General features: G+C 35.2%; 1 protein-coding gene across 1 annotated transcript in view; it reads left to right on the top strand.

Moving 5' to 3' along the window:
* Positions 1 to 24,660, top strand: part of LOC107302947 (fibrillin-2) — a gene marked incomplete at its 3' end in the record, with an annotated part of 98,496 nt that overhangs the window by 19,449 nt on the left and 54,387 nt on the right. Inside the window, exons 6-11 of the mRNA XM_015832113.1 lie at positions 977 to 1,174; positions 7,757 to 7,882; positions 14,530 to 14,655; positions 16,806 to 16,958; positions 18,504 to 18,710; positions 20,396 to 20,533. Coding sequence (XP_015687599.1) covers positions 977 to 1,174; positions 7,757 to 7,882; positions 14,530 to 14,655; positions 16,806 to 16,958; positions 18,504 to 18,710; positions 20,396 to 20,533 — 948 coding nt within the window. The remainder of the gene's footprint in view (positions 1 to 976; positions 1,175 to 7,756; positions 7,883 to 14,529; positions 14,656 to 16,805; positions 16,959 to 18,503; positions 18,711 to 20,395; positions 20,534 to 24,660) is intronic.

Here is a 24,660-nt window from a genome sequence, read left to right as displayed (position 1 = left end):
TTAATATATTATTTTTTTAAATGTATATTTCAGTATAATATTAAAAGTTTTTCAAATGAAAAGCTAAAGAGAATAATGTTAGGAAATCACAGTCACGTCCTCAGCTTACCAGGACTCTCTATGGAACTTTACAGGTCTTGACACTTAGCTAGTCATTCAAAGATAAATGCAGATTATTCAAATGGTATAATTCAATAAAATAAATAACTACCAAAAAGGGAAATTCAGATGGAATAACCCAATCTGATAATGTGACCTTCAGTTTATCATAAGCTTAATTATGGGAGATATGATCTTGGGAAATATATCCATGTTGGTTTAAATATATACAGTCGTCATCTAATGATGGAGGAGAATGTATTTCAGTTAAGTTATTAACTGAATTTAACTCTTTAAAGGTTAAAATAATCTAATTATAATTGTAAAACAATTTTTTTTCTTTAATTACACAAGTAAAGATATTTGTTAAATTTCTGGTCTTGCAAATATTTGAATAATATTATGGCTATACTGTATTTTTCTCCCTCAGGTGATAACTTTTTGCACATGATCATTTTCTCAAATACCTTCTTTACCTGGATTATCTTTAATCTGCTTACATTTTTGTGTATTTTCTGAAAATTAAAATAATAAAAAGCAACATTCTGAAATTTGGCATACTGTAAGTTGTATAATGTCTATCATAATAGGATATTTTATAGTAGAGATTTTTTATTAAATTCTATTATTTGAAAAGATAGACAAGGGATGCTAAAACTAGAGTTTCAGTTTAATTTTTTGGTGGTTATAAAAAAAATATTTAAAAACCCCATGCCCTTGGACCTTAGAGATCAGTGGTTTATTGGGACAAGAGCATTAATGGGGAACAGATTATTGCATCAGATAACAGAACTAGATTGAAAAATTCTTGTGTGTTTAAACAGATGGGATGGAGGAACACTGCCTGTGCATTAAACTGTTTCCTTTTAATTTCCAGATTATAGAACAGGCCCTTGTTTTATTCAAGTCAACAATCAGATGTGTCAAGGTCAGCTAGCTGGTATTGTTTGCACAAAGACACTTTGTTGTGCAACTATTGGACGTGCGTGGGGCCATCCTTGTGAAATGTGCCCTGCTCAACCCCAACCATGTCGTCGTGGTTTCATTCCAAACATCCGCACTGGAGCATGTCAAGGTGAGCAAAGTAGTTTACTAACATTAAATATTTCCCTGCTGTGAAATATATTAGAATGAATTATTCAAGCCAGATGAAATTTATTCTTTCGTGTACAATGTACTGTATGTTCAAAATAGCAAATATTTGTGCAAGTATCAAGTAGTTAGTAGGTTGCATTATGTTACAATGAAATTAATGTCTTTGGGAAAGGATGAAATTAGATCCACATACTACGAAGAAAACATGAAGCAAAAAGAACTGTATTGTGCATTTGTTAATTATGGTACAATTTCTACATTAAAAAGTGCGGTTTTCTTGGATATTAATTATTAGGGATGTTAAAATGTTTCAAATTCAAATGATCCATTTCAAGTTTCACCTATGTTTTTGAGTTTGAACCAACTTTTTCCATTTGAAATAGATTGTCTCAATCATTTTGGATATGCTTCAACTCTATTTTGAATTTCTAAAATTAGGAAACTGGAGCAACTATTTTGAACTTAAAATAGGTTTTTATTTTCTTTTAAGCAGTTTGAAATAGAACATTACAACTCTATCAGAGTAGTTCATGTTCTCTTAAATAAGTAAGATAGATGAGCAAATTAAAAGATGATTCCTTAGTGAACATTTACTATGCAATCATAACTCCCTAATTATTATTATTTTTATATGCCTTAACAGGGCTAAGAAGTACAAGACAGATGTTATTTCCTTTTAAGTGCATCGTTGATACTATCACAGGATGGCATAATATTTGGCAGACTTAACTAGCAGTGATTAGAACTAGTAGTAGATGAATATTTATTTATTTACATCATACCTCTATTATTTTTATAAATAACTCAACGCAGTGGTGGGATTCAAATATGTGAACAACCGGTTCTCTGTGTGGATGCCACTTCCGTAAGTCCATTCTGGGCCTGGGCAACAAAAAATTAGCTACCAGTTCTGCTGAAATGGTGCGAACCGGCTGAATCCCACCACCGACTCAAAGGGGGGGGGGAAACATTTCTAACATCCTTCCTCCTCCTATTTTCCCCACAACAACCCTGTGAGGTGAGTTGGGCTGAGGGAGAGTGACTGGCCCAAAGTCAAGCAGCTGGTTTTCATTCCTAAGGCAGGACCAGAGCTCAGTCTTTCAGTTTCTAGCCTTTCAGTTTCTGCCTTAATACTAGACCAAATTGACTCCTATATAAAATATGGCATATTCTTTTGCTTTATGTTTTGACAGGATATTTTTAATCTGTTCTTTAACATTACTATTACTGTACAATTTAACATACTTGAAGCTCCTAGTACAAAAAAAACAACAATTATTTGTGGTTTCTTTTGCTATTCTGAATGACTATACAGCATTCTTTCATTTTAAAATATTATCATAATAAAAGTGTTACAAGGTTAATGATTATTGAACGTAAAGACCATGTTCAACAAATTGGAAAGGAGAACTGCAAACATATTTATTTCTACACAAATAAGTCATAACAAATGGTAAAAAGATTTTAAAGATTTTAAATCTTTCTTGATTTCAGCAGTTCCTAGTTGGCAGTGGAGGTACAGAAGAAGAGAGCAACACAAAACTCCCTTATTTGTGTAATATAGTTATATGTCTCAAATGCTTTAGGCCAGGCATGTCAAACTCGCGACGTCATGTGACGTCGCATGACGTCTCGTGACTTTCCCCCCATTGCCGGCAATGGGGTGGGCGCAGTTTTGGCGTGACGCATCCGGCCCATGGGCCAGCAGTTTGATATGCCTGCTTTAGACAGTGAGATCCAACAAACCTAAACATATAAAAACAAATAAAAGCGTTTTGGAAAATATACACATTAGAAGCTAAATTACTTTAGTTTTGCAATTTTGTTTGCAGTAAAATGTATTTGAGAGAAAATGCCAAGTTTTAATTCAATTATTACTATTATTACTATTACTACTACTACTACTACTACTACTACTACTACTACTACTATTATTATCATCATCATCATTATTATTATTATTATTATTATTATTACTACCTTGTGTTTAATTAAATGTGTATGTTGGAAATGGGCCACGCAAGTGGCAGGCAAGTGTGTGAAGCTTCATTTGTGCATGTGTGGGATTAGGTTGCACACGCAAAACTTCGCCCCTGCCTCTGCAGCTAGTCCTGGAGCCAGAAAGGTTGGGGACTGCTGTGTTAGCTTGTTTCTTGGGAGCTGTCCTTAGAAACAGAACCATAAAATCTTCAGTACCTATATTATATCTATATTATTGTTATATTATATTATACCTATATATATTATTCCTATACCTATATTATACCTATATAATATAATAACTCAAGGCAGTGGTGGGATTCAATTCAGTGGTGGTCATTCTATGATTTTGTAAGGGTCTCCTGCATGAGAAGAGGGTTGGACTAGATGACCTCCAAGGTCCCTTCCCAGTCTGTCATTCCATTATTTGGTAACGGTCTCCTCTTTGAGCAGAGGGCTGGGCTAGATGAGCTCCAAGGTCCCTTCCAGTTCTCTTATTCCATGATTCTATATGTCATTTTTATATTGTTTGTACTGTATTTCTTTCAAATGTAGGGCTTTGATTAGGTCTTTCAGCTACAGCTAGAAGTTTTATAATCAGGCTTCATAAGAGGGTATCATATTTAGAATAATTCTATGTAATTTGAATCCTGGAGTAATTGCTCCTTGACATTTATTTATTTAATTAAAATGTGAATTGTTTCCTTTCTCTAATAGTTTTCAGGGATTGAATTCTGTTCCTGATTTTGCTTTCTTTCTTTGTTTTTGTATTTGTCTTGATGTACATTTTTAAATTTCTTAAAATCTGTAATAGCCCATGTTGCTGAAATACTGAATAATGCCATTTCTTTTTGGTTATATCAATGATTTTGTATTTAACTAAGAAGTACATTATTAATCAATATTCTAATATTTTATCTGTCAGACTCCTAAAGCTAGTTTCTCTAACATAATCTGATTGTGGCAAACACGATACTACTCTCTACCAGAGTATTTTAGGAAAAACTAAGTCTAGAAATTACATGTATTGAGCTGATGATAAGTAGGAACAGAATGCCATACTTTGCAGTTGATCATAAAATTGATATACTGGTACTCAGATTATAATTAGTCTGAGATCCAGTCCCAAATAAGCCAAGCCTATAGATAGTAATCAAGAATATGGAAACATGCATCCAATCATTACAGAGAATGTTCAGTTAGGAAGATTACTGAACCTGAGTGGTATAAGAAGAAAATGTGATATCTCTAGACTAGAAGATAGTACAAAAAGCTGAAATCTAATTGCCCCCTATGGCAGCTCGCCCTCCCCTGAACTCCACAATCCTTACCTGGAACTCCCACCTCTTCCTGCTTAAAGACCCATGAATCTTGCTGCTACAATGATAACCAGAACTGCTTGGGATTGCTGTTGCTAAACAATACAGTCATGTGATATTGCCCTTTACTACCGCATTGCTAAGTGATGGCAATCCTGGTCCAAATTGCTGTCATAGCCAGAGGGCTACTTGTATTTATAAAAATGGAAAATATTTCATTTTCTTTTATAACAATCACAAGATTAGCACTCTCAAAAGTGCAATAGTCAGACCTTAAAAGGAAATAAAGTAGCAAGAATAAAGTAAGAATAAAAATAAAATTGAATTAAAGAAACAAAAAAAATCCACAATTTGTTTGTATTTGGCACTGAACAATCATTAGCCTTGGAAGGTAGAAAACCATAGGACAATAATTTGACATCTGTCTTACATTAGATAAAAGTGGTTACAGTCTTGTTGCCAAGAAGTTCAGCTTTAGTGGAGAGAAAATCAGAATAGATTTAATAAAAGGACTATAGACGGAGATAATTATACAAGGGGAAATGTGATTTTCATTTATATTTTCTGGTAATGCTTTTCTGTCACAGCCATTGTGAATATATCATTGTGTAAGTCTGTCTGATATACGCAGATATACTTCAGACCTAGTTTATCTCCATGTCTAGTAAGATATTTTCTAACTTCAGGTCAAAATATAGGAAAACTTTTTAAAAAATTTCTTGATCTCTTTTCAATAGATCAGCCTTAACATAATGCAAGCCAGTTGCCTTTCCTCGTTTAGAAAAACATTTTTTTATTTTTATAATTTGGTCATAGACTGAGAATCATTAATATTTCTTCAATGCAGAAATATTTTTATTTCAAGGAGACAAGGAAACTTAGCATATTTTTGTTTCCTGTGAGTACAAGGGGTCCTTGCAGATTTTACTCTGCTAATCATTGCTGACTATAGGGGGCGGTGCTCTCTGTTTCAAGGCCATAAGTACAAGAATTCCTTTTAATTACTTAATAACTTCATTTCATTCAACTGTGAAACAGCTTCTTGTGAGGGAGTCAGACAGAGGCTTCTTTGTAAAGTAATTGTCACTAGAGAATTCATATATTGCTGTTTGCACATTAATTTGCTACTTAAAAACATCTGTAAATTGTTAGTACTAGTTAGTGCTTTCCTGACGCACTTGGCTAAATTGAACAATAACAGTGGCAGATAAAGAATGACCTTATAGTCAGTAACTAAATGTATTAAGTGCCCATTGAAGCATGAGTCCAAAACAGATCATAGTTAAGAAATGAAAAAAAAAAGATTATTGGGAATATTGAAATGGTTACAAATACTGTGCTTCAGATAGGATCGAGTTTGGCTGGATCATATTTTATAGTAAATGCACAAACATCACTTGCTTTCTTACCATTTTGTTGTTTAATGCTGTGTCACTATTGATTGTTTTACCTGAAATAGAATGTATTTCAGTGATTTTCTATCCATTAAAACATTGAATTTGAAGGTGGCAGGAAAATTATGTTTATGCATTTACTATCTGATATTTATTAATACATGTGAATCAACTTAACACTTTGTTAATTTTTGAATGATAAACAAGCATGCATTTTTGGAATCATAGAAATTTGCTCACGATTTTATCTTATTTCCAGTTTGTTGATATATAGAACAACTGAAAGCAATCCAAGGAAATAATGGTCCAATATGGTATTGATACTAGCATACTGCACTATATCAACTTTGACAAATTGCACAATATGTGAAACATTCAATTTTCAGACACAATAGAGTAAAATGGGGCTGTTCATAGGTGCTTGATGGCTTCATTGTTAATTATTAAATTACTAATATTACTGACATTTCAGAAAACTTTGTTAGCAATATGTCTATATACTGTATTTTATGGTAGAAACTATGTTTACAAATTATTACTGTTGCAACTACTAAATGATAAAATATTAACTCACCAACTGAAGAGACATTGAGCTTTTTCAGATAATTCTGTTGTAGACCACTTCCATGTATAAAATTCTCTTCTTAGAAAGGATATTTATTGATCTACTCTGAAGCATCTTAAACAGCCTAGACTGTGCACCAAAATGAAAATATATTAAAATGGTAAGCCTTAAGAAAACAGGATATGAACATGGCTTTATCTCAATTTTAATCTAAATGATATATTATGGAGGCTTAAAGTATTTTAAATAAATTCAGTAAAACATAAACGCTTCCTGCAATTATACTAAAAACTAAAGCTTGGTATTCATTGCTATGCTAGATGTTCCAAACTCTTTTTATTCACAATGTACATTTCTTTCAGGTTGCTGGGTCTCTGAAAATATTTCTATATTATTATTTTACATAAATGTGTTTACTCAGTTTAGTAACTGAGTGAAAGTGAATTGGATCAATCTAAATATACATTTCAGGATACATGTGCACAGAAATTTAAAACAAATAGCATTTTTTAAAACTAAAAAAAAAAAGCTTGCAAGGGTATGTTTTCTAAGAACTTTGGCAATGTGGTGGCCTAGTGGTGAAAATCCTCGCCTCCCACTTGGAAGGTCGAGAGTTCAATCCTAGGTAGCGGCAGATGTTTGTCTCCCAGGGCACAAAGAAAAAATATCTGCTGCAAACTCCGTGTGGCGTCAGGAACAGCATCTGGCCAGTAAAGACTCGGCTTCATCCAATTTTCCCAGCTCTACCCCGAATTTAGAGATTACAGGTCATAAAACGGGAGAAATTTTCCATTGACCTTTGCAGAAATTTCTGTTTGAGTTCTGTATTCTAATTGTTGCCAGCAGAAAAATCCTCTATCTAGAACAGCGGTTCTCAACCTATGGGTCGCGACCCCATTTGGGGTCGATCGACCATTTCACGGGGATCGCCAAGCAAGGCTGTCCGCCTTTTTTTTTGTCCGCCATTTTTTTCCCCTTTTCCGGCGGATGCCTTACCTCCCTTGGGCTGGGCCAGCTGGTGGTCGGCCTGCTCCGTCTCTGCCGCTTGCCAGCTATGCCTCGGCCGGCGCAGGGGGCGGAACCACGCATGTGCGGCGCTCCCGGGCAGGGAAAGTCCTCAACTTACGACCGGTTTGGTAGTCCTCGACTTACGACCGGTTTAGTCCTCGACTTACGACCGGTTGGGGGTCGCGGCATTAAAAAGGTTGAGAACCACTGACCTAGAAAGTCTTGCTGTCAGATAAGACTTATTTTGAAAAACAATGGAAGATAAATGTTTAGAGTTTTTCTTACTTAATTTACAGATATAGACGAATGTCAGGCTATCCCTGGAATCTGTCAGGGGGGAACTTGCATCAATGCAGTCGGATCATATGAATGCAAATGCCCTGCTGGTCATAAACAGAATGAAGCAACTCAGAAGTGTGAAGGTAAGTGTAATGACTTTAAAAAATAATATACAGTAGCTGGTATACACTGCCTTTTGAAAGGATAGACAATGGAAAGCCTACAATTTTCATGTTATTTGGATTGAGCCCAAATAGCAATGGTGGGATTCCTAATGTTAAATAAAAATAATAAATAAATTTTAAAATCTTTTTAATGCATATCACACTCTTCAAACAAAAATATCATTTGCTTAAAAATACAGTTATTTTCAAATTTGAAAATATAACATTGACATAATTGGAGACTGAGGTTAAAAAAATTATTTTTTAAGTGGATCTCCCTTTTTCAGAGAGGGAGAGAAGGGTGAGAGAAGTATTTAGTCAATAGATGAATATTTATTTTTTGTTTAATGTAACTGATCTCACTGGCAAATATCCTGTCTACTTCCTTCCTTTCCTGATATGTGCACAAAGCCAATTCAAGCATTGCAAAGGGGCAAAACTCTTATAGAACATACCTAGGCAAGATGCCAGATTTAACATATGACTTTGACATTAATGATCCATGTTTCTTAAATAGGAGGCCTGTAGTTTCAGTTATGTTTTAGCATGCTTAAAATATTTTTGCCTATCAATAATCTGAATGCATTTTTATTACACTTTCACAAGTTTGCTAACTAAAATTCCTTTAAAAAGCACAACATTTACTATAAGTTAATTTACCTAAAAGTACAAAGTCTATTGTACTTCTTCTGTAATTGTATGCAATTATATATTAATTTTCCTTTTTATTATTGAAAGCTATTTAGTGTAGTTATATAGTAGTATTGCAGGAAAACTATAGAGTCTTAAAGAATTGTTAATAGTCTCTTATCTTACATTCCATGTATTGTTGGCATAATTTCTTATTGTCTTTAAATAGACTGCACACACATACATGTATGTATGTATGTGTGTGCATATGTACAGTATGTGTGTATACACATACCGTATATACATACACACATGTACATACAGAGGTGAAAGGCTTGACATGCATTATATATTTATACAGAGTTTTACACAAACATTTCAGTAAGCAGTGACCACATAACTCTTCATTGCCTCTATAAGCAATTTATTCATAAATCTCAAGTGACATCAGATCTTCAATCTATTATGTGATTTCCAGTATTATTCAGACATAACTTCAATTGATTTTAGTATTTTACTTCTAATAATGAAAAGTTTTGTTAGCTTTAAAAAAATAGGTATAAAACACCATATGCAAAAAGCATTCAAAATTTGCTTCATTATTTCAACTAAATCTATATAATATTTTTTTCAGTTCTGCAAAAATATGTTATTATTTATATGAAGCCATTTGACTGTCTTGACCATGTCATACTGGAATGTTCATAAGCTGCATTGTCTTTGGAAAGTTTCCAAAGACCGCACAGTAGTTTTAGCCACTTTGGAAATGGGGTGGGAAGTTCGAAGACTATGTAGCTTTAAGCATGTGTAGGAAGCATTTGTTGGAGAAGCTAAGTCTGAATAGGAGACAGCAATGGCAGCAAAGTCCTGGGCGAAAAAGGCAAAAGGTTGATGTGGGGAACTGGGAGAGAACGCAGCTGGGTGAATGAATGTTTTCTGGCACTTGGCTTGCTTGCTGGAGCAGGCTGAGTTTTGTGGGGCTAGATGAAGGGACGCTTGCTGGTGCTTGCTAAAACTTCCCAGGGTATGACAAAAGCCATGAAATTCTGGAGCTGCTTGGCACCTCACTTGTCCCTTGGCTTGGGGCAAGTGTTTGTGGGGCAGTGCTAGTCAGGGAGGGTGTGGGGGTGATGCAAAACTATTACTTGGGTCAGGGAATGTGTGTGGGGTGTGGCACAGGTCGGAGAAGGCATGTGGGAGCTATTTGAGCTGGGAACTGTGTGCAGGGTTGTTCCCTCCCCTCCCTTCCCTGTCCTTTCCCTTCCCTTCCTGCGTCTAAGTGGCTGCTGCTGAGTGAAGGAGGGAGTAAGGGATTGCAAGAGCAGCTGGGAAACTGTTCGAGAATGTTGAAAATGAGGACCACATGACTGCAGTAGAGGTCTGATACTGAAGCAGCCACAACTTTTCCAAATTTCATACTCTCTGGAGTCATGAGTCCTGGATTTTGGTTTAATTGAATAAGTTAGCCCAGAGGTAGGCAACCTTGGCTCTTTTATGACTCGTGGACTTCAACTGGCTCAGGAATTCTGGGAGTTGAAGTCCACGAGTCATAAAAGAGCCAAGGTTGCCTACCCCTGAGTTAGCCCATTTGAGGTAACTTAGTTCAAAAACTGTTGCTGTCTGATGTACTTTTTCACCCAACTAAGTTTATAGAAACAAGAGTTTTAATTGTATTTAGATTTATTTATTTTAGAGCATTTATATAGCTCCCTACTTGCTCACAGCGACTTTTGAGTTATCGCCATTTGATTTGAGATCAGAAGTGGAGGAAACATTATTCTGGATTACGACATTTCATTTCTTGTTGTTATGCCAAAAATTATTAAAGAGAAATACTCCTCTTTCTAGATTAAGGTTCAATAATTGTTGAACAGTGAGGAACAGCACTCTGCCACAAATTATCCATTAATTTTAGTTAATCTAAAAATATTTATTATAATGATGGAAGGGTAATCCTCATTTTGTAGTTTACCAGTAATCTTTACCAGTAATCCCAAAGGTGCTTTTTCAAAAGGCAACTGAACTTTGTTGTAAAACAAAGTCCAGTTGCCTTTAGAAAAAGCACCTTTGAGACAACCATGATCTGGATGACTGAGAATCTCCATAGACCTTTACCAGTAATGGCTTCCAAACTTTTGGAACTCCCTTATGAATTATTGGTACACAATTGTAGGGGCAACCAGGTTGAGAATGTTGGCTGGTTCTTTTTCTGATTTTATTAATGCATATAACTATAAGAATAGACTTTTTAGATGCTTCCGAACATTATTATTAATAATACCAATGCTGATAATAGTAAAAAGTAATATGTATTAATTTGTATACATCTGAAAAATTGTTCTGCTTTATTGCTGGAATTATTTATTAGATACTTATTCCATGATAGTATTTTAGCAAAAAGATGCATTCTTACTTATATTCCTGCCTTTCCTCCTTACTTACTTACTTACAAGGAGGAAAACTGTTTTTCCTGGCAGGCTGGCTTTTTATTAACTTATTCCATAGCTGGGAATTGGCAATCAGTTTTATAGCTGTGTCTACTCCTGTTTTTGATGTCTGGTCCTTAAATATCAGTTCTTACATCCCTGGCCTTGTTAGAACTTAGAACAATGACACCACTATGTTTTTTCCATGAAGAGGTTTCTGTATCTTTGTTAATCTTTAATAAATAGTTCCATATACATTTACTTTGGAGGTACTGTAGAGATGTAGAAAAATCATACCATCTGCTAGGGGCCACTTCTAGTGTAGCTAATGGATTTACTATTTATACATCATGCATTTTAAGTGAACACTGCAACCTTTGAAAGAGAGAAGTGTAAAATTTAAAAACTGAATCTAGTAAGGCATGTTTGTCTGAAGTTTCTTTAAATATACTTTCTACATATTTATAATTCAGATTTTATTTTCATCTATTAATGGACTGTAATTAACTATTGAAGCAGTCTTCCGTTTGAATTGCCTTAAATTAGATCTGTATTGCGCATTCTTCTATATATTCTGCCATTAAGGAGGCTAGGCTTATGAGAACATGAAGCAAGGTTCTTCTTTGGTTTTACATCCTTTGCATGCTTTATTTTATAAAGAGTTTAATCTTTAAATGATGTTAAATATATGAACACCATTTTTAAGAATTTCTCCTTATTAATTTTTATAGATGTATAGATGTTTCAGTTATTTAATTTATTGTTTTATTGTATTTTTTATTAAAGATTACAATTTCTTTATTTCTTTTTGTTTTTCTAATTTATTGTTTTAAAGTTTAAAATTCTTAAGTGTATTTGATACTATGTTTACTGGTGGTTCAAAAATACTGTTAAGTAAAACAATATTCCCTCCTGAACTCTACCTCCCATGTTAACTTACTGGCTAATTATATGATTTTTCTCATTTTCAAAGAAGCAAAATAATAGAAATATATATATTATCTTAAAAAGAATAAGATTGGGATGGAGGACAAGACTCTATACTTTTACTCTCATGGAATCCTTTCATTGATTCAATAGTGTGCTCAGGATTGTACATACTTCCCGAAGAAGGAAATAAAAGCAGTTTTTATTGCAGAAATATTAAATATTGTTTTCTCAGCTACATTTCCAAATTGTACAGCTGCTTGGTGTTGCCTTTCATCATCCAGCTACCAAAGCAACAATGCATGTATGGCACTAGATTGTTTAAATGCATAAGGGTGGCTGCAATTTTCAAAACATAAGGAAACGTAATTTGGATAGTGGGGTCAAAATTTGGAGTGGGACATCCACTATTTTATTGAAATCTTTGTTTCTGACGTGAACTTCAAATTCATGGCTATTTTTACAACTTATATAGAATGTACTTACTCCTTATCTCCTATAATGGAGATGTAATGATTAGATTTAATAAATTTATGTTCATGATTTATAATGTGAGGTTTTCTTTAGTATTATTGCTTTAGAAATGATATACTAGTAATACTAGAGTTCTGAGCATTATGATACATTGAAGTATGGTAGTCCTCTACCTTCCTATAAATTGCATATTGGGATGGGATGAGGATAGAAAAACTGTTATTCCTACTTGGCCTCAAATAATTGTGAAACATGCTTTAAATATATGCTTTCATCATACTCCATTACCATTTTTTGTATTCAAAATGAACATAACTGAAATCAAAGAAATGTGATTATCTGCTTTATTACCTGAAGTGATCTTGGACATAAGTTCTGGATCTTACAAAAAAGTATGGATATGCTTTCAATATGATGTAATAATTTAAAGAAATGTGTACTGTCCTATTAATTTGGGCACAGGGATAAGGTGCTGTATACACTGTACTGCTGAGTGGAACATATACATATTGTACAATACTGAGTGTAAGAAAAAAAAGGAGTAATTAGAGAGATCTGAAATATTTACTTGATTAGCTCGATCACAAACAAGACGTCCCCCTCATCAGAAAAATAATATGTTTGAAACCGACATATTTATAGTATCCAGCATGACTGTCCCCCCCCAAAGGAAGAATCTAAATTTCCAGAAAATTCTATGCAGGTATCATTTTCTGTATATAGGTAATAGTATTAAAAATGGCTGTTCAACACAAGATTTGACAGCCACAGAAACATGTAACAGTAACAAGTCCTTAGCTTGTGTTACACAAAAGCATCCTCTCTAACACTGGTCCCTTCTGAGTAATGACCTACACTTTCAAAATGTGTGGTGCTTTATTGGAGTGATATAGCTAACACAATGTGATATGAATCTAACAGCTACCCTGATATACTTTCTTAGGAAAATTTCCGTGTTTAAAATGCTGTTAGGAATTTGGTATGAATCTCTGTTCTGAGATTCATAGATAATTCTTCTTTCTTGACAGATTTTCACTACATTCCCTTTTCTTTTTTACTTTATTCTTTTTGATATATAACTGAGATTTCTGTAGTCTGAAAATCTTTTAAAACATAGAGGATAAAAAATATAAATACATTGAAGGCATTATTTTTAAGAAAGCTATGGTGTTTTGAGCCTCTTAGCTGAATTATGCCTCCTTGTCTTTTAAAAATTGCAACCACATTGTTGTTTTTACACTTGGCTGATGAAACAAAACACCGTGTTTTAGTTTTTTGTGAAAGAAGACAGACTTCCCTCCCCCCATGCCTGTAGAGATATTTTATATCAGTGTAGAATTTTTACATAGATGAGGTGCACTTTTTGTTGATGAGATTTAATATCCATTTTCATGTTAAAAAAGTGTCTTGTCTCCCCCCATACACACACTTTAGTTTTACCTTATATAAATATTCTATAGTATAATGACATTTGGTTACAGTTGCAGACCACAAATTGCATTGGATTTCCTATACCAGTGGTGGCGAACCTATGGCACGGGTGCCAGAGGCGGCACTCAGAGCCCTCTTTGTGGGCACGCGCGCTGTCACCCCAGTCCTAGGCCTTCAACTGGGTTTTATAAAACCTTTTTTCTTTAGGCCTCCTCCACCATGTGCAAAAAAAAAAAGAAAGGTTCAATCAGTCAATTTCAACTTCTTGCGGGGGAAAAAAAAGATCTTGCAAAGTTGGAATTGATTGATTGAACTTTTTAGTCCCACCCAGTCTGCCGTTACCACCGCAGCCATGCCCACCCAATGAGCCACGCCCACCCAATTGGCCACACCCAGCCAATGGGCCACACCCACCCAGCACTCGACGATGCATAAGTGGGTTTTGGGTTGCAGTTTGGGCACTCAGTCTCTAAAAGGTTTGCCATCACTGTCCTATACTCTATTGAGTATGCTCCATTACTTGCTATATTTTTAAATATGCTTGCTAATATTAATTCTAGAAATCAGCTGTGCAGGAGAATTCAATATTTGTAGATATACATCAAATAATCAGAATTCCAGCTTGCATATAGAGCCCAAGATAGTGCATTCATGGATATCATATTTAATACATGTTAAAATATCTTTAAAATAATTATATTTCGTAGAGAATCATTCTTCATTTGTTTAAATCTCTAGATATTAATGAATGCAGTCTCATCCCAGGAATCTGTGATACTGGTGAATGTTCCAATACTGTTGGAAGTTATATTTGTCTTTGTCCACGTGGCTTTCTGACATCCACAGATGGCTCTCATTGCATTGGTAAGTTACCATATCCAAAAGTAAAATTTTTTACTATTCTTTCTATGGATTTTTCATTTTCATTTTATTTTGTTACAAGTTTCTGGAGTAACTTTCTCTTCTTTGCCCTATTCTGCAGTTACCTGATTCTGAAGATCTTGTTCAGAAAACATTGTATCATATGGTATTGTGTTCCCAATTATTTTGGGAAGAGGAAAGGTTATGGTCTTATGCACTTTTGCTTTTTTCTACACCTTTTTTTTTAATAAGAGATCATTTTGACCTCTTGACCCTGTATCTGAAAACCAATTCAGCAGTAGCTCAAAGTCTTAAGTATAATATGGTGAGATTTTCTGCATTAAAAGCAGAAATTCTGTGAATGTAAACAAGTATCCATCATGAACAGATATTGTGGAGGTTAAGAGACAAAATCCAAAGCTTCTCTTCTGAAAGGATATTCTTCAAGAGGGAACAGAAACTCTGAGACTAAATTCTGAGGCACTACTCTATGGTACTATTCCTCAGACACTGCAGTCTATCTTATATGGTTGTCATTTCTGCTGAACAATAAAGATACACTTTCTGGCCACATTCATCATGGTTTCACTGGGAGCCTAGAAGGCACATTTGAATTATTTATCCCAAGCAAATGTTTATGTACAAAAACCTTGTGGAAGGGTGCCCCAGACTTTCTATTTGAGATGCCTGCTAATCCAACCAAGTGAACTTCTAGATACAAATACAAAGTAGCAAATTCACAACCCTGAATTAACTTCTAGTCACACAATTCCTGGAAAAATCCAGCTGATAAACTTGATAGTCTAAGTCAATTAAATTCAAAATAAAAGTATATTAGCATGCAAATTACTAAAAGATAATTAGTTAAAAATATTATGGAGATGCATTCATATGTCTCTTTAAAGTAAAGATCTGAATATGTAATTCTTTAAATAGTTTTCTTGATTGAAAATAAGTCTATGGCACCTGCCTCATCCTTCATTGATTTTCATTCACAAAGTTCAGATTAAATTGTGATCTAAATCTGAATAAGACAGAAGAGGATAAATGTATTGGGTGAAGAATCAATTTATAAAAAGTGAGAGGGTAAAAATTGATGATTTTTTTTTTTTACTCTAGGCATATGCATGTTCTGTTCTGACCGGGTTCATTTCCCCCCCTAAAGACTTGCCAATTTAAACCCATGACACTTTTCACAAATCAGTAATTTATAAAATGTGGCTAATTTGCTAATGGCTATTCTAATATTTTTCACTGTGACAGCTTTAAGATTCCTGTCTTCAACTCCCAGAATTCCCTAGCTAACACTAGGTTATTCTGACAGCTTACAGTAATTTCCTCATCCCTTTGAGTCCAGATGGTTGAAGTCTCAATTGTTAAGTTGCAGCATATTTTAGTCTAGTCACCATTTTAACTAGTATCCATTAGTTTTTAAAGTTTTAATAATAATAGTTATTGTTTTTTGTTATTTATGAACTATTGTTTTTTAAGTTGTTTGTTTTTGGAGATTGATAGCTATATAAATTTGAAAAATAAATAAATACATTTAATGGTTTTAGTTAGTTTTTAAAGTATTGTGTTGGTTTTGGAGGAAAAGGGGAGGATTTGTATTTATAATTGACTTTATAATTGCCAGGCCTCTCCTCGCTGGTCCACTTCTTCTGCAGCATCCCCAGGTCTGCATTTCGCAGTCAGAAGCCTTTTCGGAAGGCCCACTGCAGCTGGGAACTGAGCTATGAATTCAATCCATAGCTTGGTTCTGCAAAGCCTATGCAGTTGAGAACCAAGCTATGGATTCAATCCATTGCTTGGTTATTGGCTGCAGAGGCCTTCCAGATAGGCCTCTGACTACAAAATGCAGGAGGGAGCTCCATTTTGAGCTGCAGAATGAAGCTGCTCCTTCGACTGCAGAAGAAGTGGGCCGGCTGGGTGTGGCTGTCAGTGCTGGAGGTGAGTGGAAAAGACACCCCCCCCCCTGGAAAATAAGACCTTGTGCCTCTTTTGCAGGCAAAAAAAAAAAAAAAAAAAAGACCAGGTCTTATTTTGGGGGAAACACAGTACGACTGTTTCACTGATTATATTTATATTTCTAATGGTTAAGAAAATATTTTTATTAAGTGCTTCATTAATAATTTTTAAAAATTAATATCCAGATCAAAGAGCAGGTACTTGTTTCTCCAGTCTGCTGAATGGTCGCTGTGCACAAGAGCTTCCGAGCAGGTTTACCAAGATGCAGTGCTGCTGCGAGTCTGGACGGTGTTGGGCTCTTGGATCCATTCCAGAAATGTGTCCTGTTAGAGGCTCTGGTAAATATCTTAGTGTGTTAAAATTACTAGAAAAACTCATTTTAATATCAATCCTGAAACAATGAAAAGGCTTACTTTAAAGTTTATTTATCAAGTTATGCCCCACTGCTTCTGATTTGTTATTGACTGAGCCCATTTTTCCTATTGGTAATTTGAAATAATTCATCAAAACAAAGTTTATTTGAAGGAATTATTGTATTATTCATTTGAATTTAATGAAGCAACTTTCATTTCATTAGATTGTTAAATTAAAACAATAACAAATTTTTATGTATTCATTCTGTGGGATCTTTGAAGGGTGAGGTTACATACAGAAAGCTTCAATCTGTAGAATGTTTCTGAAATAAAACGCAGCAAGAAAATGTATGTATATGAACTGCTTGTCCGAATAGAAAAATGATAATTTCCTACATTGCACTATATATGCAAGAGTTGTTCTGTATATAGGTCCTTCTTTCCCTTTATGATAATTGAAATACAGCATCTTTGGTTAGTAGCTCATTGACTTGCTAAATAAGACAACATTTGTAGTGGCTGATGGAGAATATTGATTTGGGAAATAATTCAGAGTTATTCTTTGTTTTAATGTTGCCTCTATTATCTGCATCTATTAAGCAGATTTCTACTAGCTTTGATTGTTTCTTTTGGTTATTTCATTTATTTTGATTAGAATAATCTTTTCCTTACTAAAAGCCTACATCACTTCCTGAGAAATGTTGTCTTAGAACAGGGGTGCCAAACTCAATTTCATTGAGGGCCGGATCAGCATTGTGGTTGCCCTCGGAGGGGGGGGCAGCCAGGGTGGGTGTGGCCTACTGGGTGGGCGTGGATTGGGTGTGGCTTACTGGGTGGGCATGGCCAGCTCTTCATTGTTCGCGTCAAGGATGCCTGTGGAGGCCTGGGCAGGCATGGGACAGATGTGAGGGTCTCTGGCAGAAGGGGGTGGGACCGGGCAAGGACCAAGGCATGGTCCATTTCTTCATTCCTCACAAAGGGTGACACCTCCCCAGCATGCACCCAGGGGCGGGGTCGACGCAGCAGGGGCTGGTTCCTCGCTGTTTCCAGACGGCCTTGTGGAGCTAAGACTGAATGCGTTTCAACATAGATGGCCACCACAAAATTGTACATTGGCTCCCGGCTGGCCTGGGCCAGGGCCAAGGCAGCGGGGGCCGTTCCCTCACTGTTTCCAGGATGGCTTCGCGGGCCACATGAAACCACTTTGCAGGCCGCATCCAGCCCCCGGGCCTTGTGTTTGACATGTCTGTCTTAGAATGTGATTATATTGCAGGTGACTTAAATTTTATCTAAATGTTCAATTATCACCAATATTTATCATAATAATTAGAACTAAACTGTGAACTAATAAAATGTACAATAATTTTACACTAGATCTACTCAATAGTTACTAAGTTTTATATGTGAAGAATAGTAACTCTTATAGTAAAATGCTGTTTTTCAAATCAGTGCAGTTTGAAAGATATGTGATCATAAGCTTTGCATCTTTTGGAAAAATATGATTATAAATATTGTTTTTATTTTTTGTAGATGAATATCGTGGGCTTTGCATAGATGGCATTCCTGTTATAGGTGGTTCCAGGCCTGGTGGCACAGGAGGAAACGGCTTTGGCCCAAGAGGAACAGGATTCATCCCTATTCCTGGTGGAAATGGATTTTCCCCAGGTGTGCATGGAACTGGAATAGGGACCGGTGGCCAAGGTCCCACAGGAAATGGCCCCGTCATTACGGGACTGAGTAAGTTGCTTGATTGCATAATTATGAAACTGAAGGCTCTTATAGTAAATATTTTTAAAGCTCCTTTTCTACTTCATCCTTAAAACTAATAAGTTATTTTATGTCTACAGTAAAATACTGTACTGCTAACAATTCACCCCATTGCTTCTCAAGTTGCATTACATTTCCAGCATACTCCAATTGCACTTATGAGCCATTCAGTATGTGCAGTATTATGCTTCCTCAATTTTTTAAAAATTCTTCTTACATTTTAAGCTTATACGCATAACCAAGGAGTAATTTAATCTTATGTAAAATTTCAAATTTATTATATATTCTATCTAATTTCTTGGTCTTTCCATATTTTCATGCACTATGGGCTCTCTTTCCATTTTCTTCTTGATAAGGAACAGAACCTGGTAGTGGCATCCACACTCTCTAGCTGCTTTCCTTTGATTGATGAAAGAAGTATCCCAATGAAAGTGGTACCTCTTTTGGGCATCTGGGAAAACACAGATAACACTTGCATTGCAGTGTTGTGTTCATCAGTCCCCACTGGTGGATGCTACTGGAACCTGATTTCCATTTCCAAAACTCTAAATTTCTTCATTGTGGTACAAGGAATGAAAATTGACGAATCTCAATATTATGCGAGAGAAATCTGCAATTCTGCTTAAATTAAGGGAAGAAACCAAGTAAAAACCAATAGGAAAATATGGATGTATGAGCAGTCACTTAGTGACCAAAGTTAGGATAGGGCTGCCCAATCTGCTTATGTCCTGGTTTCAAAGATATGGCCACTGCAGTTCCCCACTGTCATTCACCCTTACGACTGACTGCAGAAATGTTGCAGAGCTGTCCCCATCTATCTCCTTCACCCCTCATGGCCCATTGGATTCCTGCAGGCCATTTCCTTGCTCCCAAGCTAGCCACTTCAAACCATTTGCAGAGGCTACTGATGTGTACGAGGCTGTTGAAGCTTGCAGGCCTTGGGCTTGTTTCCTACTCAGCCACTCAGCCACTTATGGCCTTGCAGGACTTAGCCTCTTCTTCAGCTAGCTTCAGGATTCAGCAGCACTCAACTGATCTTTCTTTTTTTGCAACTTCTGAGAGAGGCACCCAGCAGTTGGGAAGCTCGGCTTTCCTACAGAGGCAGCCATGTGGTAGGCTCCCATTATTCTGCAAGCAGGTGGTTTTCTTGAAATCCTTTGGAAGCCTCCATTTTTAAGAGAAATGGAGCCTCCTTAACATGAAGAAATGGAATCCCCTATAGCAGGTGTAGGCAACCTTGGCTCTTTTATGACTCGTGGATTAACTCCCAGAATTCCTGAGCCAGCCATGCTGGCTCAGGAATTCTGGGAGTTGAAGTTCATGAGTCATAAAAGAGCCAAGGTTGCCTACCCCTGCCCTATAGGATTGTGAGAATACCACTTGCTTTCATGAGGAAATACCATTTTCATCAAAAATAATTTCTGAAATAAGTAACCATAACCCTGGCTGAGCTGTTTGAAACACTTGTCTGATCAAGTTTAATTTGAAACGTTTCCAGCATCTTCCTCCATTCCATTCTAAGACAGATTCCACCAATGTAGCTGATTTCAAATAGCTTAAATATTTTTTTTATTTAATATTAAAATAAAGGTACTTTTTAAAATAAAGAACTTTAGAGGTAATAACCAGACTTCTGATCTCACATCTTTTCATAGCTATACTCAATCAGACAATAGATATCTGTAAACATCATCCAAATTTATGCTTAAATGGGCGCTGCATCCCAACAATATCCAGTTACCGATGTGAATGCAATATGGGATATAAGCAGGATGCCAATGGAGACTGTACTGGTGAGTGCAACTTCCAATTTCATCTTTTTTCTTATTATATGTCTTATATCCTTCTTTAAAAAGCAGACTTTTATAAATCCCTTGTTTTTAATTCTAGTGCATTTTGCAAGCTCTGATCTGAAACGTAGATTGATAGGTTTCAGATGAACTGAAAACAATAAAAAGATTTTTATTTGTACACATCTCACCAACATAAAGCCTTTAAAAGACATATTAATCAAGAAATGTTTTCTGTTAGAGAGGTTTTTTTTAATAAAATGTATATAAATTTGTAACAAAATTACTAGGTAAAAATAAGTAGAATATAAAAATCTTCATTAGCCCTTTGCTTCTCAAGACTTTTTAGAGGAAAAAATGACAGGAAAGCCTTTGCAGTATTTAGGTAATCAGATAATTGAACAAATCCATAAAGGAAGTATATATTGAACTAGTAGAATATGCTCAGAACTTAATCCTAATACATAGTTCAGTTACTACCTCCAAATTTCCAACTCTCCATATTTATGAATTAATTTATAAAGCTCCATAGAAATATTGGTTCTGAAGTAACTGGCTTATCTGGACAGAACAAAATAACATATTTTATAATAAATTCCCATATAGGTTAGACTATAAAAGTGCTTGGTAGGAAAGTGTTCAGAAAATATTGAACAGTAATAGGATAGTTTGAGCAGTATGATGGGGAAATTATAAAGATGTCAAAGCACAATGTGATTTCATATAATTTTTTCTGGATAGTTTTTTTTTTACTTAAAAGACAAGGAAGGCTTGATCTTATTCTGTATTCATTGATCTGGATAGAAAGAAAATATAACAAGAAAATATAAGAAAATATAAAATAAAATAACAGTTCCACATACTTCTATAGCATACTGTAAAATAATGCTTTTTATTTAGATACAAGCGATGCTTATATATTTTTGCCTTACATCCATTTTCCTTTCATTCTGTTGGAGGATTTATCTATTTTCTAATATTTTTCTCTTCCTGTAGTTATTCTTTCACTTTAGTTTTTTTCAATTTCATTTATAAATTCATTTTATTCTCCAAAGAAAAGATATAAAGTAAGTTACTGGACTTAGACATAACTGTATACAATACTGTATTCTATTCTGGTCAGTGACTATAATAAAATTCTCTGTTTATGTAGCATTTCATGCTAATAGAAAGGATAGTGATAATCAGCTCTTTTTTTTGTAAAAAAAAAAAAAAAAAGGTGCCAGAACTCAGATACCATACAACCTGCCTTTCCTACCCTAAAAGGCTTACCTTTGTAGTTGAAAAAAACCCCTTCAGTTTTTAGTGTATCTAAAAGACTAGGATTTTGTTCAAGGTAAGTTAATACTATTAATGTTACCATGCACTATGTGGCTTTAAATTACAAGAAGGCATTTTATTAATATTTTGGGACATTTACCACTGGCATGCCCATTTAGTTTAATGAGTGGAAATGTCAGCTTTCTATGTGGAATGAAATTGGCCCAATAAAACAAAATTTGGTTGCTTGTAAAAGATTGAATTATTTTTAAGAAGTGGTCAAATAAGGTGGAAAAATTTACATTTGAAGTTTAATATGGATATTGACTTGAAACAAATTAAGGTTGAAACTTTGTCAGTGAACAAATTACTTTTAATTTACCTTCAAGTTAAACCCAATTTAATAAGTAGATCTGATTAAACCTCATATTGTAAGTCTACCTTTACATCTGACCAATACATAATTAATATATATTATTATTAATAATAATACCTCCGAATCACAAGACATTGGCTTTATTCTTATTCTTCCCCTCAGCAGTTTGAATATAAAGTATAAAAGACTAAAAACAGATTTTTGTAGACATCCCAGCCTTTGAACTACCCAAGGAACTGAAACAGCAAAGTTTCGCTGTCGGGCAAGCTTCCATGCCAGCCGCCTTTCTTTCCTCTTGCTTCGCCTCTTTTTAACCTCACACCTCACCTTCTGTAAGGGAAGACAAAAGGCTCACTCACCCTCTCGTGAAAGATGGCCTCCTTGTTTATCTGTCTCCCACCGCCACCATCGGCTTCCACACCACATGGTCTGACCCAGCCAATCAAGCTACGCTCTGTCTGTGGTGCTCCAGCACCTCATGGCTCCTCCTAGAGGAGGCAGACAGTGCCGGAAGGGACCCTGCTCGTACCGTACCGCCAGCGGGGCATTTTCAAAAACAAACGAGAATAGGAAGGGAAACAATAGGAAAAGAATGCAACTCTGGAAAATCCGTTGAAAAAAGGTGCCGGAACTCTGTTCCGGTGCATTCTATGACAAAAAAAGCCCTGGTGATAATCAATCTGGGTACACTTTGGCACATATGCCACAATAGCAATCGAGGCACAGCTTAACTTCAAGTATGCTCACACTCTGTATGGCATCTCTTCTACAGAATCTACCTTGAAAACCACCACACTCTTGTATATATTGCACCTGCTAGGAGGCTTATGCCAGATAACATTTATGTTTCATAAATACTCTGTGCCCACCAGTATATTACAAGTTAAATAATAGGAATTATAAAATTTTATTTATGCCATTCTTATTAGATACAACATGTATCATATTTGTGACAAATCAGACTTAATAGAAATATCAATAGACACTGTCTAGCTTTCTAATATTATATTTAGCTTTGTTGAATTTTAATACCTTTTAATATCTAATTTTAATACCTTTCTATGCATAAGTCTGGAGATAATGCTGCAATTCCCTTCTGTTCACAGAGGGGTGCTGCGTGCCTTTCCTTAGGCAGACAGCTCTTTTGTTCTATCTGTGCAACAACTAATGCAGTTGCCTAACAATTGCAACAGGGAGCTGGGGTTGCAATTGTTGAATGAGATGTTATGTGGCATATTGTGCTATATTTAGCTGGTAGGAATCTCTTATTTCCATTTCAGGAAAAGTGGACACTAGTGATAGTGTTCAAATATTATTGCCATTTAGTTAAAAATAGTGTTCAAGATAATAGAACAATCATTCTCAAGAGATTAATTTTTGAATGGTTTAAGATGCCTTGATTTGTTTCACATCTGTAATGAAATTAGGATTACCAGATTGTGCTGCCAAAAATCTGGATAACCATGAGATGGCATCAAAAGCTGATTTACTTTTTGCCATTATCCAGTGTTGATTAGGTCTTTGTGCTCCAGATCCAGGAGCTCAAATGAAACCACCCATGTGAATTTTACCATTATTATTTAATTGAGTATTGAACTTTTATCCTGCATCTCAAATACCACTGTTGCAAATTGATAAGGAAGTTTTAATCTGTTGGCTAGTTTGAAATCTACAATGAAGGATAATTGCTTTTTGATTTTACAACCTATAAATTTCAGCAAGAGAAGGGTTCTTTAATTTTACAACCTCCTCCCATTTTAAGTAGGAATCTATACTTGTCATGATCTTGGTTTAAACAGGAATGATCCTCGTTTTGTTGTATAAATATCTCTGCCTTAAATAAAAGTTTATATTGTAAATGTTATATGTTCAATATTGTACAGTATGTTCAATCTTTTAATGTGTTTCATTCAAAAACAATGTATAAATGTGTATTCATTTAAACTAATGTGTATAAAAAGCATGAGATTGGCTATGTGTCCTTTTCTGGCCAGGTGTCCTTTTCTGGCCAGATGCATATATCTGACATTTTGAGAAGATGCTTTGGGTTCTTTCATAGATGTGTATGCCTTTTTGGACTTAGCACACATATTATTTTTTTCTAAGCACACTTTAGAAATGGGCACATTGCCAAACAAAGCATTGGGCTAGTCACATGTAATCTTTACTTTTAAAGAATATTTTTTGTTCCACAGTGCTTCTTGGCAAAAGTACTGTTGGGAAAAGAAAGTGCTGGATTCTCTGCAGTTTGCTCTGCGGAAAGCTAGTTGCTTCATTCACTTTAAAAAAAAATGAAATAGCTTAATTTTTTTAAATCAAGTGGAACAGGAAACCTGACAGTAACACAAGGAAGTGTCTGCAAGCACAGTGCAGCTCACAATTATTTCAGCAATAGCTTTCCTATAGAATAAAGATCTATGACTAGGGAATCATTTAATGTTACTTGACTTCTATGATACTGTATTTTGCTTTGTTAATCATTTTATATTAAAAA

Source organism: Protobothrops mucrosquamatus, unplaced genomic scaffold (assembly GCF_001527695.2).
Source record: "Protobothrops mucrosquamatus isolate PMUCROS unplaced genomic scaffold, P.Mucros_1.0 scaffold_306, whole genome shotgun sequence".
Lineage (NCBI taxonomy): Eukaryota > Metazoa > Chordata > Lepidosauria > Squamata > Viperidae > Protobothrops > Protobothrops mucrosquamatus.
The sequence above is the reverse complement of the archived record's forward strand: the minus strand, read 5'-3'. Positions and strand labels throughout refer to the sequence as shown.